Genomic DNA, 19,064 nt, shown 5'->3' on the forward strand with positions numbered 1-19,064 from the left:
TGGAGATTTTGGAAATGACTTGAGTCCTCTCTTCTTTTTATGCTATTAATTTCATGATTATGTGGTGGCAATGGTGAAAGGCACTCACTCCATCCCTACACTCACTCCATGCTTGGGAATTAGCATCATCTAATAGTAACAGTATTAGAAGTAATGGTATGGAACTTTCATGAAGTAAAGATAAGCTTAGGTTGAAAAGCCATATGCTTTACAAGTCAGAATGTATGTAAATTTACAGCCTACGTTTTTGGTAGAAGTTAATGACAAGTAGCCTTAACAGGAAATAAATGTTTTGGGATTATCAGGGAATATTCAAATAATTAATGAATACATTCAGTTTACCAATACACAATACTGCATCCAGCCCATTGATTCCCTCTTTTTATTACTTGTCTTGCCTATAATTTACCCCAAATATGTGCAATTAATGAAAGTTTGGTTCTGTTGCAAAGTTGAAGTTGAAATTTAGTTTTAAGATGACCTGAAGACAAAAATTCTTCTATATTTTAGGAAAAAAAATTTAATTTGAAGGTAACTGTACGTACACTTTCTAAGTTTAGGTTAAACTCAAATTTTCATTGGAAAAAGAGAAGTAAAATAATTTTAGTAGCTATTTTAGTAAATTTTGAGGCTTTTCCCAGGCAGATTTACTTGACGAATTCAGTCTGTAGTTCCAGATCATTTTATTGTCCTCAGAAAAGCATTCCTTGCTGAATGTGTCATTCAATCATAATAACCAAAAACATTGTCCAACTCTAACTAGCTGGATTTCTGCACTTCCCTAGGTCAATCATACCCTGGAAAACCTAAGATAATAAGATGTCATTCTCTAGAAAAGGAAACCTTTTCTTGTTGGTGGAAGCCTGGCTCAGATGGAGGACTTCCTACCAATTACACCCTGTTCTACAGCAAGGACAGGTAACAATGCATATGTCTTCTGTAAATGATCAAGTGATGATTATGACAGAACAAGGGAATGATAGCATTAATTTATAAAGGTGTTTTTATTAAACACTGTCAAATCTCAGATAGCCAACAAGGGCTACAAGAGATGAATGGCTTTCCCTTGTAGGAAGAAAACATGACCACTACTGGTCCCTAGTGCAACTCATCTGACCTAAAATCCCACTGGTCTATTGACATGCTGGGAAAGGTGTAGTTTATCCATCTTAATCAGGAGGCACACAGCTTTTAGCAGAATGGCATGCTTCACTGAGGAGAGGACCATCAAGGCACCGTGGGGGCTCCCCTGGGGCAGCAAGGCAAGATCTCCATCCCTGGGAACAGGGCAGGCTTGGGGGCATCCCAGCCTTCATCATCACACACCTCCCTGGCAGTAGAGCAGGCTGAGGCCTGGCTGCTGCAGGATGTCAGCCCATGGGTTGGGGCTGGCTTGGGGGGAAAGTTGAGAAGGACAAGGCTGTGGGGAGCTGGAGACCAGCCCTGCTGCAGCAGGCTGACATGGAGACCTGGGACCCAGGCAGTGTGAGCGTTGGTGGTGCCCTCAGGGTCCTGCCAAAGAGCTTGTCCAATGCTCTGCACAGAAAACCCCCATCTGGAGATACAGAGCATCTTTATTTCCCCTTCTGCATTTGTAGCCAATCTCCTGATTCCCAAAAAGGGAGTAAAATCAGATGTGGCTATTGCATCCCAGAAGTTAATGTTCTGGTTAAGTCTGTGATTCATTCATCTGCTTAAGAATAAAACATGTATATGTTTAGCAGCTCTGCTTAACCTGTGCTTCCTTGTATAATTGCCCTTTCTTCCTGAAAACAAGAGGTCTCTGAATAGGGCCCAGTAAGCAGGGGGGCTCAGAGATTCAATATCTTTGAATAAATCCCATGAGGTTCAGAATAGATAAGGTAAAGCCTCAGACTTCCCTGCTTCAACTAAATAAATTCCAAATCATTTGGAATTTGGTAAATTCCTAATCTTTTGGTATTGATCAGGAAAGAAGCAGCTTTTAATGAAGTTACCATACTCAACAATAATGTTATGAAAGTCCAGATGTTTCAATCTTGATCAAAACAGAAATTTTAATGAATATTTTAAGTCGTGCTTTTCACAGTAGAGAACAGTCCTGCTTAGAGATAGACAGGAATGCTTATCCATTTCATTAAATCTGCTGAACACCAGGCACTGCCAAGCACACCATGTGTGGGCCACAGTTGCCTTTCTTAGCTCATTGCCTCTCAGGTACAGTCAGGATTCCCATCTTCTCTTTGTGAACAGGGACAAAACTGCCTGGAAACTAAGAGACCTTGTTATTAGTGGTCCATTGGGCATAACAACGTTCATGATGAACCGTCTCAGCTGGTGCTGTGGTTCCACGCAGTTCTTGCCACCTGGGATAGGCTCCAAATACATCACCTGTTTCAGCTTTAACTGAGCATAGAACAATCCCTCTCCTAAAAGAGCCAAAGACCCATACAAAAGTAATACGTAAGCAGTCATGAATTAATTAGATATTTTTAATTGAGACAGTTGTGATGATGATCATGTTAAAAAGCAGATAAATTAACATCTTGCAGAAAACCAAACTAATAAAACACCTGTCTGCCATAGATCCCATTAAGGTTACTTTCTGGGTAAATACGTAAAGAAGATACTTAGCAGCTTTTCTTCTTTAGTCAAAATGAATGTGTTTAATTTGCCTTTTAACTTTCTTTTAAACATTTTTTTTCAATTGCCTTGGACTGTCTCTGGAAATTTCTCTCTCCATTCTTTTGTTGACATATTCCTCATACTGAACAACTGCAGTAAAAATAGCAATGAAACATTATGGTAATAGCATTTGACACTTGCCAAAATGTTTCCCAGAGGTGGGATCATATTCAAGTTTAAACATTTCAAATTTCTTTGCTGAACATAGGCCGTTACAAGATTATCTGCTTTGCTTAATTTCCTAAACTTCTAACTTTTTAAATTATTTTATTTCAGTGAAGAAAACATCTATGAATGCCCAGACTACGAAACATCAGGTCCCAATTCCTGCTACTTTGATAAAAACCACACTAATGCCTGGACAACATATAATATCACTGTAACGGCAACAAATGAGATTGGAAGTAACAGCTCAGATCCTCAGTACGTGGATGTGGCTTCCATAGGTAAAGAGAAGAATGAAATTAAAAACAAACTAATTGGAGATGTATGTGGCTTTTAATCCCAGAGCAAGTAGTGGTGAGAGATTTCTTTCCTCATCATGTGAAACTTGCTGTGGAGAACAGTTTGTATACAGATGATCAGAAATATGCATTTTTAATTTATGTGAAAACTGCATTCTACTTATGAATTCATTAACTACATATTTTATTGTCATTTTAATTATGGCTAGAAAATTTGCTCCAGGGTTTTTTCCAGATGTAAGTATCTTTCTGGCTGCTAGCTGCAGACTTGAGAGGATAGAAATAACTGCTTAAGCATTTTGCCAGCTTTTTGTAGTATTTCATATTCCCACTCTGTTCTGCTTGCTGCATACACATAATCTACACATTGTAATGATAAATGTAGTCAGTCTTTTTAGCTATGAAAAATCTGACATTTTAATATTGCAAGAATAGCCTGATTTGTATTTCCTTAGCCTGGCAAATTCAGGGTCTGAGACTTGCTGATACTGTGGTAAATCAGTAGCCATTTAAACATTATTAGAGAGAAAGGAAAAAAAGCTATTGTACTGTTATCTTAAGAAGTGCTGAATGATCTGGACTAATGTGATTAAATACAAAGCTGTAAAGGAGGTGCCTTTTTTCCTGAGAAAAAATTAAATCATTAATGGCAAACTTCATTTATACAGTTCAGCCAGATGCTCCTGTGAACCTCACTCTAGAAACAAAAACATCTGCCAGCATAACGAACCTTTGGGCAAAATGGTCTCCACCTCCAATAGCTGATGTCAGATCTAATTCACATGTGTATCACTATGAGCTACGGCTGAAAACTGAAGGAATGGAAGAGTGGGAGGTAATGGGAAAATATATTTATTGTGGGAAAATGTATTTATCGTGTAAATGCTCTTTTGGTGAGTTGTCTTGTGTGAATTTCACTGGTATTATGAAACAAATAGTTTCTGTAGGGATAGAAAAAATATTGTAACCAAATCTGACTCAAGAAAAAAAATACTGTAGCAGTTTATAAACACAGGATTTGTACAATTTTCCTAATGTTGTATAGTATAAAAGCCTCTGTAGTGCACCAATACAATACTTAATTGTAATTTTCAGCAATGTGTCTGTTCCCAAGCATCAAAGTAAGAGACTGCTCCGTTCATATAGTTTAAACCAAATCAGGATCAAAGCAGTTTATTGATTCATTAAGATGTAATTAACAAGCAATCATTTAACTCTGCAGTTAGGTCTGTATTAGCAATAGAACAGACTAATCACAATACCAGCCACTTGAAAGCATTAATAGACACCTACAAATTTATAAACACATCTCTGTAACTAGTCCTAGAAGTATGCTAAATGCAGAAATTCTCCTCTCCCAAGGTAGGTTACAAACACACCCCACCTCCTGTGACTACAAACTCCTCTAGGTACAACTGCTTTGAAGGGGATGTGGATGCTTTAACTTAACGTGAACCCACATCCCTTCTACCAAGACACACACCAGTGAGAAAGAGCCCACAGGTGTGGGTTCCTGCCTGCTGCAGCTTGTGCTGTCTGGAGTGCAGTTACTCACAGCATCAGAGAGGGAGCTGCTCTGGCTGGCCCAGGCAGATGCTAGCTGACCACCACCTGACCACATCAAGCTGAACTTCAACCACCGATAAAGATTCCAATTTCCTTTCCCTTAAGACTTTCATGCTTCCTTAATACTGCTTCTCAGGCTGACCCTTTTTTTTTCTTAGGTCTCTCAGTTATTCCCTAAGTACTATTTAATTGGTCTGAGTGTCATTATCATCTTCCTCTCAAACATGATCAGGGAGGGAGCAGAAAGTTTGGGGTGTCCTATTCACACAAATTGTTTCCACTGATGTTCCCAGCTATTACGGTCTTGCTAGGAGTGGGCCATAGTACTCCACAGGTCAGATGCCAGGACGAAATACCATTCTTAAGATCATAGCCAAGTGGACTCAGTGCTACCTAAGTAGTTGATGCCTTAATGACAGAGAAAGCTCTGTGTTTTGAAAGACTTCTGAATACAGTCAAAGGGCCTGAGGAAGGCACTTAATAATAACTGGCCGCTGAGACGTACTACACAGAGGGCTTGTCTGTGAGTTGGACTACCTATAATGTTTCTTGCGCTGTGGGTCTGATGGAGTACTAACTTACAGGAAGTCTACAAGTAAATGTGTTCTTGAGTGTCAGAATCTCACGGTCACTGAAGTGAGATTTTCCGTTAAGTCGCTACCTTTGCTTCTTTGAAATCTACATCCAAATACCCAACTGAAACCCTTGCCTTTCTGAAGTCAGTGACACAAGCTCCTCTTTGGCTTATTTATTAAAATAGATGAATTATTTATTGTTTTTCTGTCCATTTTGTTTTCCAGACAATATCTGTGGGAGTGCAGACACAGTACAAAGTGATTAGGGTACAACCTGGGGTGAAGTATGTTGTTCAGGTCCGTTGCAAGTTAGACCTTGGAAAATGGAGTGAGTGGAGCTCTGAAAGAAGCATTCAGATCCCCAAAGGTGAGCGGACAATTGCCGTTCTGTTAATTGTTTTTAAATTCTAGCTTGTTCAGTGCTGTGAAAGGTGCGTAAATGGCAGCCCTGAAAACCCGGCTCCTCACACAGGTACTTCGTAGTGCCTGGGGAACATCTTAGTGCATCTTCAACATACTTCATGTGTAAACACATTTTAGTCTTGTTGATCCACTCCAGATCCTCTGCTCAAACTGGCTCTGACAAAGAAGCTAGGATTTACTAGGAAGTCACTTCTGATACAAGTGTACCTAAATAATCTATTGTTCCTTTCCCCTTATTACAAAAATCATGTTGATTTAATCTGCTACTGTAGATACTAGGTAATGGTATTTGTGTAGGAATCATTCATTTGTTCATTAGTAACGGAAATGAAAGGACTGCCTGTGTCTAATACAGCATAACATTTGCAGCTACTGTCACATGGAAATAACTATCTGTGTTTTGTGGGTTTGAGTGGACACATCAAATATGCATGACATCCTGTGTTGTCAGACACTTTAGCCAAATCTTCTGTCACTGATTGTATTATTCATTATTTGACATGGAGATTGCTGAAGTACTGTTAATAAAAAATACTTTTTAAATGTCCCATTTTCAGATGGGCTGCTTAGGCAGTTAGAAATTTGGAAAATCAATGTCCCCACTCTGCATAGTGGAAGATATGTATTATTGATGTAATAGGACCATATTTTGCCACAAATACATAACTGCAAAAGTTTCAATCCCGCTTTTTGACTGGCATCCTATTCAAAATCTAAACATTTTCCTCTGCCCTACTCAAAGTGCTTTGCTTGATTATATAAAAACATTATGAGGAGTTCAAATAATTATAAATTGCTTGGCAGCAGTCAGGCTGAGTACTGAGCGTAATGTCACTTTACAAGGAAATACAAGAGCTGCTTTTTTTGTATCTATCTTTGAAGTCAGCTCCACATAGGTACTTCAAAAGGAAATTACTGGAAAGGACATAAACAGATGGGCAAACACTTTCTCTCTTTTTTTCCTGTAAAACCTGAAACAAATGACAGCGTATTTTTTAAACAATCAGAAGCATCTTAAAACACAATTTTTAAAGAAAAAATGGTTTAAGTTGAAGACAGATTGGATAGCAGAGTGTATTTTAAATCATTTACAGAACATGCTATAACAGCAACTGAGCAGCCCTTATCAGATAGGGCGGGGAAGAAGAGCTAAATCCAGGGAACCAAAACATAACTTCTCAGCACAGCTGCAGTGAGAAAGGATTCTGAATCCAGGTCAAAGTAGCAGGCTGCTGCCCTAACCACTGAACTGTTCTTCCTTTCCTACGATAATATGAAGCAAAAGTTTTCTTTCCTTGTAGAAAAAAAAAGTATTTTGCTGTGCTCTGCTTGACATCGCTTTTTGTAAGTTCAGAGCTGACATAACGCATTAATCTTACTAACCAGTTCATTTCTTTATGTTTTAACAGGACAGTCACCTCCTGAAAAACCTACAATAATAAAATGCCGCTCTCCAGAAAAGGAAACGTTTACTTGTTGGTGGAAACCTGCTTCAAATGGAGGATATCCTATTACCCACACTTTGCTTTACAGCAAAGAAGGGTAATAAGCTATGTGCAATATTCAGTATTTTATTGGAAAGTCCTGGAAAACTAATCCAGTTCGGTTTTGCTTTTAGGAGATGTCATTTTCCATAGGACATGGTTTTGTCCAAGTGATATATTCTGGAATAGCACTAAGGTTGAAATAAGGTCTCTATAATGTCAGGTTTCTCAAATTTCAGTGAATTATTCTGCCTTGAAAGACAGACTGCCTTGAAAGGTTCCATGGTACCAGCAACAGCAAAATAGCATGCACACTCCTGTAGATCTTTAGCCACACAGCCCCAGAAGTAAAACTTTCCAAAATAATCAGATACTAAAATTTTCACCTTCTGATAATCTTTATTTTGTGCAAGTATTCATAAGCCATGAATGCCTCCTGGTTTCTGCTCTAATCTTGGTCCTGGAACTTAGATCAAGTGCTAAACACTTTAAAGGAGTAGTCAATATTTTGTTTGGGTCCTGTGAACTATTTTTAGTTCACCCAGCACTGCTCACCCTTGCACTGTCCCAACTAGATGCTAAACTCTGTACATGTTAGCTGAAAGCCAGGTCTTAGTGCAAAACAACGACTGGTTCAGCCAGCAAGGGCAACCCGGGAGGTCCACATCCACAACTTTCTCTTTTGTTACTGTGCCTCTCAGAGGAGCCTGGAAACAAGTACTACATACTCCACTTTCTCTCCTATCCTTGCTCCCTTTGGGAAGCTTGGCAGTGGATTTGGAGGACAGATATGAAGTAGATGTTTTTGAGGAACAGGTGATGAAAGACAAAAATAGATTCTGACAGCATATTAAAATGCAGAACTCATGTAAGTGTGAAATGTACATTGGAAATACTCATTTTTTTTAGTAGGTGGGTTAGAAGACTTCACCATCACTTCTGCTGGCTGTCTGAAACCTGTAAGGTCTATGCAAAGGGTAGTGGCATTCAGAAAAGTAAGAGCTGCACTCTTTTAGCCCACCGCTGCATCTGTAACAGCCTAAATACTTCAAGTTTTGTAGTCTTTATTTTTTAGGGGAAATGCTTATTACAGTCTCTGGAATTGTCAAGGATTCTTTAGTCTTAAAACAGTTTTCCAATTTTTTTTCATTTCCAGGCATGAAAAACCTGATCTAGCCCTAAATAATGCTGAACTACTAGTAATCAATCAGGTGTTACAGTCTCTGTAATCACACAGTCTAATCACTGTGATTCTTTCATTCCAGAGAAGAACAAGTTTATGAATGTCCAGACTACAGAACTGCAGGCCCCAATTCATGTTACTTTGATAGAAAGCACACCTCTTTCTGGACCATATACAATATTACTGTGAAAGCAACAAATGAAATGGGAAGTAACGTCTCTGATCCTCATTATGTGGATGTGACTTACATAGGTAACAGATAAAAAGCATTTCTGTGGAACCAAATAATTCATGAGTATGTGTTTTAATTCAAGAATTTTAATTCCAGCTTTTCTCATATATAGTATTATATCCAAGTTAAAAACTTGTAAGAACAAATAAGATCTTGTCTTGCTTACTGAGAAAAAGGATCAGCCACCAGCAAAACAGAATAGACAAAGACCAACAATATTCCACCCAAACAAACTATAAACAACAACAAAGCCACAAAAGAAACACTTAACAACCACTCACACCCCACAAAGTATGGTGTAATAATGAATTAATATTCATCCCTTTACTGTTTTATTTTTAAAGGAAACCTAAAAATTCTAAAAGCTTTAAAAATGTATCCAGATAACAATTTATTGTTTTTCCATATATCTTTCAGTCAAGCCTTAAGAAACATCATCCAGCTAAAATCTTTTTCTACTCTACCAGCAACTGAAACCAAATTGAGCTTTTAACTAATAACACTTACATTTGATATGCCTAAAAGTAGTTTCCAGACCCAAGAGAACCTGAATTAGAGTTTTTTATAGCAGTGTACTGATAATCTCTTTTCTGAGACTTTTACCACAGAGTGACTGTGGACAAGCATTTAGGTATTTTTCTAAGGGAATGGAACATTATCATCAATAAAGATTTTGTTATCAAGGATCTGCCTGCCAAGAGTCTGGCAGCTAGAGAAAAGGCTTTATATTTTACCTCTATGTCCTGATTACTTCATGAAGCTTTGTATGAGTGATAAAATACATGCACAATATGCAAAAGCTTTACCTCTGAACTGAGGAATATGCAAGCCTGACTGTAGCAGAAACCTGAATTCCATTTTGGATTATTTTTGAAATATAGACAGGGTTCAATATTACTGGTTTTACATTTAAATATCCTGACATATGCATATAGGCATCATGTTGTTGTGTTTTCTGAATGTAAAAGAGGGGTGGGGTACAGGTTTCATCAGCTACATCTGTGCTTTCAGCATTCCTGAATATATATGCCAACTTTGATGCTATTATGGGAAAACACAGGGTTCATAACACACCACTGAAGAGGTTAACTTTGAAACACAGTGCGGAAAAGCAACAATAAATGCAATGTAAGAAAAAATTATTTCTGGTGATAAATGATTAAAGCAAATCTCAACATGGACTCAACATATGCACTGTTTTCAGGTTTTAATTTATATTTATAAATCCATGCTTACTTTATCAGGAAGCTCTTGATCTGTGTATTCCAGCACATTTCTAAATGACTAGGTACAACAGAAGTGGTAACTCACCACTCAGACCATTTTATATTCCTACTATTCAAGGAAATAAATAATTTAGACTCTTACTGGCAGTTCTTTTATTTTAACAGTACAGCCAGATCCTCCTGTGAATATAACTTTGGAATTAAAAAAGTCAGTAAATAGAAAACCATATCTAATCTTGACATGGTCTCCACCCCCACTGGCTGATGTCAGATCTGGATGGCTTACCCTTGAATATGAGTTACGACTAAAGCTTCAAGAAGGAGAGGAATGGGAGGTGAGGATGTTGCAAGTTTTCACTAGATGGTGTTTTCTGGTCAATTAGATTTTGTCAGCCAGGTCACACACCTGAATGTAATGAAGCAGGCACAGTGAATAGTTCATCATTTTTCAAAAGTGCTTGTGTGTAATCTGCAATTACCTACTGAGATGACTGGTATCTCAGATGCTGTTGCGTGATTGCAGGTGACAAAATATTTATTTTCAATTGCGGCCGTTATATATTAAGCATATTGGCATTACCGTTTAAATTGTTTGTTCTCATTTAGCCAGGATTCTTTTTGATAACTTGGTCTTACCTACAAGTACTTCTTGGGTAACAGAAAGCTCACTGACATTATGTAAAATCATATAAAACTTAAACAGGGGAAGTTTAGATTGGGTATAAGGAAGAAATTCTTTACTGTAAGGGTGGTGAGGCACTGGAATAGGTTGCCCAGGGAGGCTGTGAATGCTCCATCCTTGGCAGTGTTCAAGGCCAGGCTGGACAGAGCCTTGGGTGACATGGTTTAGTGGGAGGTGTCCCTGCCCATAGCAGGAGGGTTGGAACTAGATCATCTTAAGGTTCTTTCCAACCCTGACTATTCTATGATTCTATATAAATTTGTACAAATAGCCACTGGGTGATGGTTGTCATGGCCACATAATAATTGTATACTGCCAGGATGTGCAACTCACACAACTGGGCAGCAAACTAAATACTACAGCTATTTGTATTTAGCTGCATCCCCTTCTTGTCTGCTGCAGTACTTTCCAGACATCTCTGTATCTCCTCCTTCCTGCCACTGAACTTCCTGCCCCCTTGCCATTGAAGACCCACTTTTTAACACCCTGTGCAGTCCCACCAACTCCACATTCCTTCTTTTCTCTTTTTATTTTCTTCCCCATTTCTGTTCCCTGCCACTTACCACTATAGTTCCCACCTTTACCAGGGTTCCTCCCTATTTGCCCTATTCTCACGATGTGTTTTTGTAGTACTTTGATTTGCGCACTATACCAGCAGCAGATCTCATTCCCACTGAATTATGTTAGAAAGCTGAACTATAGAAATAAAATAAATATACCATTAGTCTATGCCTCCATGACAATTACTAGGAAGCTATGCTGGTTTGTTCTATATTCCCAACTTCATTAGGAAGATTTAAACCCAGCTCTGATTTTCACAGAAAAATGTCTCAATTTTACATGCATTTTATGATTTTTATTTAATTTCCAGACTGTTTTTGTTGGACAGCAAACACAGTATAAAATGTTTAGTTTAAATACTGGGAAGACATACATTATACAGATTCATTGCAAACCAGACCACCATGGATCATGGAGTGAATGGAGCCCAGAAAAGTATATTCAGATCCCAACTGGTGAGTGGCCAGGCATCCCTTCAGTAATTGCTGTTACATGGAAGTTCACATAATACCTCTGTTAGCTGTTTGTGGCACCTGTGCAGATTGACATCCCATAGTTTGCCTAGGACAGGTAAGATCATTGCTAAGTAACTGAATTCTCAGTGTCCCTGCATCTTACCCTATCAGCTTTCCCCTTTGTTATCTTTTGGAGTTAAGAAGTTAAGTCAATTCCTCTACTTATTTAAAAAATGTATTTTCTATTTATTGCCTCGTTTGTTCTCATCATAGTAGTTTTTAATTAAAAGAATACCAGTAACTGCATTAAAACTGCTACACAGACAACAAAGAGTGACTGCCTTCAGACAGTAACAGCTTTTAATCACTTTTTGTCTGGAATGAAATTGAAATAAACATCTAAATGTAAAAAGTGTTACGTTACCATAGAAATCCTTAAAAAGATCTAGTCTTAGATGATTTAACCCACCATTTAATTAATTGTATGACATGTATTTGATAATTAAATGACTACAGCATTGGAATAATTGGATTTGAACCTAACTGCTATAACCGGTTGTGACAAAATTTCCCTCTTCATATATTTTTGTACCATTTTTCCAAGAGAGTTTGTTTCCTGCACAGTGCTATTAATAAAAAGCATATTTATTATCAGACACTACAATGACTGTTGAGATCCACCTATACTAGTCAAGGTCTCTAGATTCAATACTACATTTGGCACTTTGGACCAATTTTTAAAATAAAAGTAATTTGAGACTTTTTTTGCATGCTGACTATGCATACGGCAGATGTGCATCTTTAAATAATTCTGTTTGTTTCTTAGAATATAGAGTAAAAGATATGGTTGTGTGGATCGTCGTTGGTGTCTTGTCATCTCTTATATGTTTGATCATGAGCTGGATAATGATTTTAAAAGGGTACAGGTAAGTCACCAATTTCACAATTGCATAGAGTTGAAAATCTCAGCAGCCTTTTCAAAAATTCAGTCTAACATCTGATTCAATTTTGTATAGGTTTTGTGTTCTCTTATAAACTACAAGTTACAAGTATTTGACTTTAAATTTGCAGCTGATAACGAGGTATTTCTGTTCTTATGGGAAAGCGGGCTAAATTCTCAGTTGGTAAATATTCCTATTAAATCTGACCATCTTGGATAGCCACGTAAGTATTCAGCAAATATAATTTGGAGTATCCCTGCCTCTGTAAAAGACACACATTTTGGTTTTGACCTGGTTTTCTAAAGGAAACAAGGTTATATGGTCTTTCTGCTCACCTGTTTGCCAGTTCTTAAATAATTTCGTAGAACACTAAGTTCAATCAGCTCTGAAATCAGAGAAAGATATCATAAATTATCACTTATTTACAAGTCTTGCAAAACTACTGGCTGAGTAGAAGAGATAGAAGCGTTGATGGAAAAGCCAGCAGAAGACATTATTCATAAATCCTATATATCAGTAGTGAGTTGACAAGTATGTACACCCAGGCCCACTAGTCCTCCTGAACTGTGCCCCAGATACCTGTTTCTTGGCCAGTTTTGAAGCTACAGTGACATTAGAGAAGTGGAGCTTAAGGGACAAAGGACAGCAAAAACACATTAGCAGTGTTACTTTTGCAGTTGAATAACTTTTGTACTTTTTCTTATAAATACATCTAAGCATAAGTTGTGAACTGTAACTGCATCTCTAGGTTACCTGGCTTGAGAAGTGGACAGGAAATGGAGGTCCAACAGGGAGATATCAGATAAAGGAGAAGTGTTTAAAATGTCAAACATAAAAAGAATGAATAGGAGAACAAAGAGAGATAGAGCCCATACTTACACCTTGTGTGTTTGTTCTGTCTTTTTAGAATGGTAGCCTTTATACTACCTCCAGTTCCAGGACCAAAGATAACAGGCATAGATAAACATCTGTTACAGGTGAGTATCACTGACAGCAACAAAAGAATTCACCATTACTTTCCTAAAGTATGTGTTTGCAAGCACAATTGCCATAGTAAAGTATAAAACAGCTTCAGTTGATTTGATCAATGTTAAAAATAAACAACATTTTCAGATTGGTTGTGTAGAGGGTATGTGTGAGACAGTCTTGCCTTGCACTAGTAGTAGGAGGATATTTAAGAACAGTTTGTGGCTTTCCTTGGGACACCACAAGAGCTAATACCTGTGTGATCTTCCTAGCAGTTCTTATGGAAGTTAGTCTCCAGAGTCTCTTGCGGTGCTGAGGAGACAGGACATAGCTGCTCTGTCATTCTCCTCCATTTTCTTCTTGTTAAACCCATGAGAACTGTACCTCCCAGAAGATCCCAAGTCCTTCCGTTTTAGAAACATGATTTCTGGGACCGTGCCTCCCCACTGAGGGAACCCAAGAAATTTTCTGTTCTTCCACTATTTTCTGCAGCAATACAAACTCCAGTATAGGTCTAGTGATACACCTATTGAAGTCTTTGTATATTAAATATGTAGACTGTTCACAATTGTTCTAGTCAGACAAATCCTAGGGTTAACAGTGAAAAAATGTATCTTGTTATGCCCTTAGAGAGGAAAATCTGAAGAATTATTGAGTGCTCTTGGTTGTCACGGTTTCCCTCCAACATCAGACTGTGAGGAGCTACTGGTAGAATATCTGGAGGTAGAGGACAGTGAGGAACAGCAACTTATGCCAAGCCGGGACCATGGTCATGCCAATAAAAACACAAAAATAACCCCCAAGGAAACAGACAGCGACTCAGGACGAGGGAGCTGTGATAGCCCTTCTTTGCTTTCTGAGAAATGCAAAGGGTCTCGCGCCCGTGCCCTTCCATCAACACTTCAAACACAAGGTGTAAGAAATGTTCAAGAAAACAGAGGAAAAGGAAGCTGTGAAATTCTGTGTCTAGCCTCAGAACAGAGAATAATCCCTGTTAACAATGAGAATCCAAGATCATCCACATGGCCTCCAGCTCAGTTACCTAATAATCAGCCTCCTATGTTTGCCTACCACAGTACAGTAGATGCACATACAATAACCCTGAGTGCCACAAATATGAACATTGCACCAGTTTTGGTGGGAAATGAAGAAAATCATCAGCCACAATATCCTATCACTGAAACTCTCCATGACAACTTGGAAAATCGAGGAGAGATGGAGAATTTCCATTCCAAAACTGACCAAACCACAGTGCAGATCAAACAAAACAGACCCAATGACCAGTCACCTTTTTTGAATCCTAGACTAATGGATTATGTAGAAGTTCACAAAGTCAAACAAGATATGGACCCAGCAGTATTACTGAAATGTAAAGAAAATAGTGGACAAAATGAAAAATACACTGTTCCAGGAACCAGCAAGGAATATACCAAGGTCTCTACAGTAGTGGACCATAATATTCTAGTACTAATGCCAGACGCACACAACCAGCAAACGTCTGTGCCTCAAGAACCTGCAGTGGAAACACCTCAGAATGTCCAGCAAAGTGAAGCTGAAACAGATACGAGCTACATTGCCACAGCCCCAAGTGAGATGAATAGAGAGGACAATGGATCAGACTACATGGACCCATCTTCCTTTATGCCTCCCTTTAAATAACTAGTAGTTTGTACAGTACATACACAGTATGTATGTACAGTAAAACAAAGCCACATAGCAAAGAATTCCTTGAAAAAGTCTAGCCTCCTATGTGTATTACACAGAAAAGAAACTAAAGTGTGGTTTGAGGTAATAACCATGGAAGTGAACCTTGGATCATTCACACGTTTCTGACACACAGAAATGAGGAAATGGATATAATCTGCTATGAAAAACACATTGTAAACTAATTATTCAGCTCTCCAGATTTTCTATTAACTGATTAAATCTGAGGGAATACTGCAGATTCAACAAAGATGCAAATCATTACAGATCAGTCAGTACACCATAGTGATCCGAGCAGTTCCTCAGTCAGTTAAATAGTATCTTCTTCTGAATGCATGCTGTCACTAGATAAAGTTTTCTTTACATTTTTCTCAATCCTTAAATAGAAAGGAGCTCTTACATATGACAAATCATACATAAAAGAGAATGTATTCAACAAATTATGGTAAAATAACAAATTCTTCTTAATATATTTTTTTGCTTTGGTTCAATGTGACAGAAAATTTGCATCCCATTTATATCCTAGTCCAATCAAACCAATCATGAAAAAAATAGCAGGACAATATTATACGCCTTACTGTATATAATACACAATTCTACTCTAGTAAAAGCCCATATGTTTAACAATGTATTTTTAAAGGCTATTTTTATATTGCCATTAAATAAAAAAAGCCAAAATAAAATATTTTTTAATTTCCCAATGCTATTTAACTACTTAGGAACTTTTCTGTTTCCTTCTGCTGAGACAGCAGTAACAACTAAAGCTATAATTTCTATATAAAGCATAAAATTAAACTTTCTACTAATTAAAAATATTAAATCATTGTAACTATATTTCTACTATATTGCAAATGTATTACTATTTGAATTGAAAATTATTTCTTTCAAATATTTTTTATCACCTGTAATTATAAAATTAAAATAGAATCTATATTTGAGAGCAAAGCTTCTTTCCCTCTGAATTTGTACTCCAATGCCAATCAGGAGTTGAATGGTGATCCTTAGGTATTGCATATCTTTCTTTACTTGGAAGGAAAGTTTGAAGTCAGATTTTTCATTATGAACTTACAAAAAGTAATTTGGAATCTAGCCTACAAAGTCAAAGATATGAGGCATAAAGTCTGAGTCAGAACTCTGCTGAAATAGTGGTGAGAATGAGGAAAGAAAGGCTGGACACATGTCCCCAGAGCAGCAATGAGAACAGTGAGGATTCCTCATATCTGTGTAACTGAGGCAAAATCAAAGTGATACTGGAATGGTTCTGAACTTACTGTGGTCCTTCTTTCTTGAAACAAAAGTTTAATTTACTCCAGGAAAGTATGACCAAGTGATGACTAATTAAAACTGGGCCAAGTATTTAGCCAGTATCACTAGCTTCAGGGGAAATTGGAAACATGAGGTAAGGGAAATTGTACTGTATATGGGCAAGAAAGTGTATTTACTGTAGTTGAACTCTTTTCTGTTCTTATCCTTCCTGAACAGCTTTACATTTCTTCAGCTTTTCATGACTTTATGCACTGAGCCAGCCTTCCTGCAGTATCAGGTAACGTGCTGCAGAGCCAGGCCAAAGAGACTTTCAGATTTTGAAGGTATCAGAAGGCCACATCTAATTTGGCAAATCATATTCTTTTACCTTTTACCTTTATGCCAAGGAACTGCTCAAGCACAGATTGCTTGCGCTATCTAGCCCTTGCATTGCCAGGACTTTAGAATTTAACTAATTATCTGTGTGTCTGTTAACACACAGTGTCAGTGTACACTGAAACTTTTACTTCAGACAGCAAATTTAGAGCCCGTGTCCACCATACAGCCAAGATCCTGCCCACTTCCAGAGGTTGACCAGAGCAGACTAGATGCTCTCCTCAATGTGTTTGGAGGTATGCTAAATTCTTAATTCAGGCACTTATTTAACACTTCAACACATGAAGTGGCTATTCCAGAGAGCATATAAACATAACATTTTGTTTAATTGTAGTTAACAGAACAATTTTACTGTAGATATGCTGTTTGTAGTATATCTTACAAGTTCTCTAGAAATACTAAAAGTACTGCAAAAAACTACCAGTTTATCAGTCAAAACTGGAATGTTTTGTATTCTGCAGGGCAGGAATTAGTCTGCAGTTGTATGTAAGCTGGTAATATACTCTTTCTGACAGTGCTCCACTAACACTTCACTTTTCTGACTGAATTGGACAGAGCTGATCCAGATCAGACACACTCCCATTCTTTACACAGCTAGCCGTATCTGACCCAAGCTGTTTTCTACACCTGATGCCACACATGAAGGCATGCTGCTACAGCCCTTCTGTGGTGCATAGAGGCAATAGAATCTTATCAAACTGTAGACAGAAGATCTTCCTTATGTAGTGGATTTCTTATAGGAAAACACAGATGACTGTTTTAAACCAAAGAAAGCATGGTATAAGGTGTCAGCAGTAGGCCGTTGCTCTCTTATCAGTTACTTTGGATCTGAGGCACAGAGACACAACTTTTAGCAGGTTTTAAGTGTATGATTTGTCCTGCCTAACCGTAGGAATCTATATGTGTACCTCCAGCAATCCACACATAAGAAAAACTGAACAGAAGAGTTATTATGCTTTGCCATAAATTGGTACTGAAGCTGCAAAATAGCTGTAGCCCAGATTACATTGTGAGGTGCAGATTCTCTCACACGTTTGTTGATGAATGTCTCAATATGCCAAATCATCATGACTTTCTGTGAAAAGGGAAATTCAGCCAGAGTGAAAAAGGTGCTCATTGCTCTGAGTAGCTAAACTTTTTTAGGGGTTTCCTAGCTAAATACAATTTGAACACAATTTTCATAAATATATTTGTTTAAGCTGAACAAATGTACAGGTTGATTCTTTTTCCATTGGATTTGCTTTTATTTTCCAAAACACCTTGTTAATCTCAAGGTGGGAGCAACATCTTCTGAAAGTGGCCTTTAACATCTGAAAGTACATTAAGAAGAGAATAAACTAGTGTTCTGTAAAATCAGAATAATCTTCAGCTGAGTGCATGGGCCTCTGGATGTTAAAATACTTCTTTCTGTTTGCAACAAGATTTTTGCTTGCAGCTCTTTAAGCTCAATATTAGGAAACAGTTTACATGAGATTTTGCAGCAGTTGTAGAGAGGCAACTGTTGTAAAATTATGGTGCACCAATGGGGGATAACATGCTCTTGACACCTCTTTTGACAAAGAGAGGGATGAAGCATACAACCGAATTTGCCCCAGAAACAGGGATTAGCCATCCAGCTCTTGCACCATTAGTCAAATTTCTCATTTGGATTAATTCTGTGAAAAGTTTGAATGGTGTTTTCAATGTCAAATTTATACATGCATCACTTCGAGTGTGAAGTACTTCTTAGCAGTATAAAAGCCCTAAAAGAACATATAAAGGCTCTTCAAAGTAATTAATCTTATAAAATCCATAAAACAAAGACATATTTTTTAATTAGTAACCTTTCCTTTGGATTTGGACTAATTTTATTAACAGTTTTTCTTCACTATTGACAAATACGAGTTCTTAACTTTTCTATTAGACTTTTTTCTCTAGCAGATGTATTTGATGTACAATTCTAGTATTTCATAGTATTCATGACTTCTAAAGAAATACAACTTACTGAAGTGGGATGTGCTCACAAAACTCACTGTCACGTAAAATGCAGCTTGAAGAGTGGTTATGGTGATACAATGTAACTACAAAAGTGTAGTAAACTGACCTTATATAATTGTAGTAAGACGATATATGTGTTTGGAAACAAAGTGTAAACCAAATATGTAATGATAATTGATTTATGTTAAAGCAGTGAATTCTGTAGTATATCTATTTATGTGTCTATGTTTAAATGGCTAGAAAATATACAGTTGCTTTAAATGTCATTTAAGTATTTAAAGTGCAGTAACAGCAGCTGTTCAAAATTAATAAGCAGATTT

The 19,064-nt window shown here is 37.5% G+C and overlaps 1 protein-coding gene and 1 long non-coding RNA gene across 3 annotated transcripts in view; one reads left to right on the forward strand and one right to left on the reverse strand.

The window, feature by feature from the left end:
• PRLR (prolactin receptor) overlaps nt 1-19,064 on the forward strand; it is a 90,037-nt gene that overhangs the window by 68,934 nt on the left and 2,039 nt on the right. Inside the window, exons 4-14 of one of the 2 annotated variants that reach the window (XM_061377477.1) lie at nt 786-918; nt 2,941-3,110; nt 3,797-3,963; nt 5,495-5,636; nt 7,102-7,234; nt 8,442-8,611; nt 9,983-10,152; nt 11,371-11,515; nt 12,342-12,441; nt 13,364-13,433; nt 14,053-15,822. In XM_061377477.1, coding sequence (XP_061233461.1) covers nt 786-918; nt 2,941-3,110; nt 3,797-3,963; nt 5,495-5,636; nt 7,102-7,234; nt 8,442-8,611; nt 9,983-10,152; nt 11,371-11,515; nt 12,342-12,441; nt 13,364-13,433; nt 14,053-15,081 — 2,429 coding nt within the window. In that variant the 3' untranslated portion in view covers nt 15,082-15,822. Of the gene's footprint in view, nt 1-785; nt 919-2,940; nt 3,111-3,796; nt 3,964-5,494; nt 5,637-7,101; nt 7,235-8,441; nt 8,612-9,982; nt 10,153-11,370; nt 11,516-12,341; nt 12,442-13,363; nt 13,434-14,052; nt 15,823-19,064 lie in introns of those variants that run through there. The other variant, XM_061377478.1, reaches the window with a different exon arrangement.
• LOC133225282 (uncharacterized) overlaps nt 1-19,064 on the reverse strand; it is a 43,155-nt gene that overhangs the window by 18,170 nt on the left and 5,921 nt on the right. The gene's annotated exons all lie outside the window — the stretch shown is intronic.

The sequence above is a fragment of the Neopsephotus bourkii genome, unplaced genomic scaffold, assembly GCF_033783945.1.
Source record: "Neopsephotus bourkii isolate Nb327-2 ecotype Australia unplaced genomic scaffold, CSIRO-AGI_Nbou_v1 NB_1754, whole genome shotgun sequence".
Classification (NCBI taxonomy): domain Eukaryota; kingdom Metazoa; phylum Chordata; class Aves; order Psittaciformes; family Psittacidae; genus Neopsephotus; species Neopsephotus bourkii.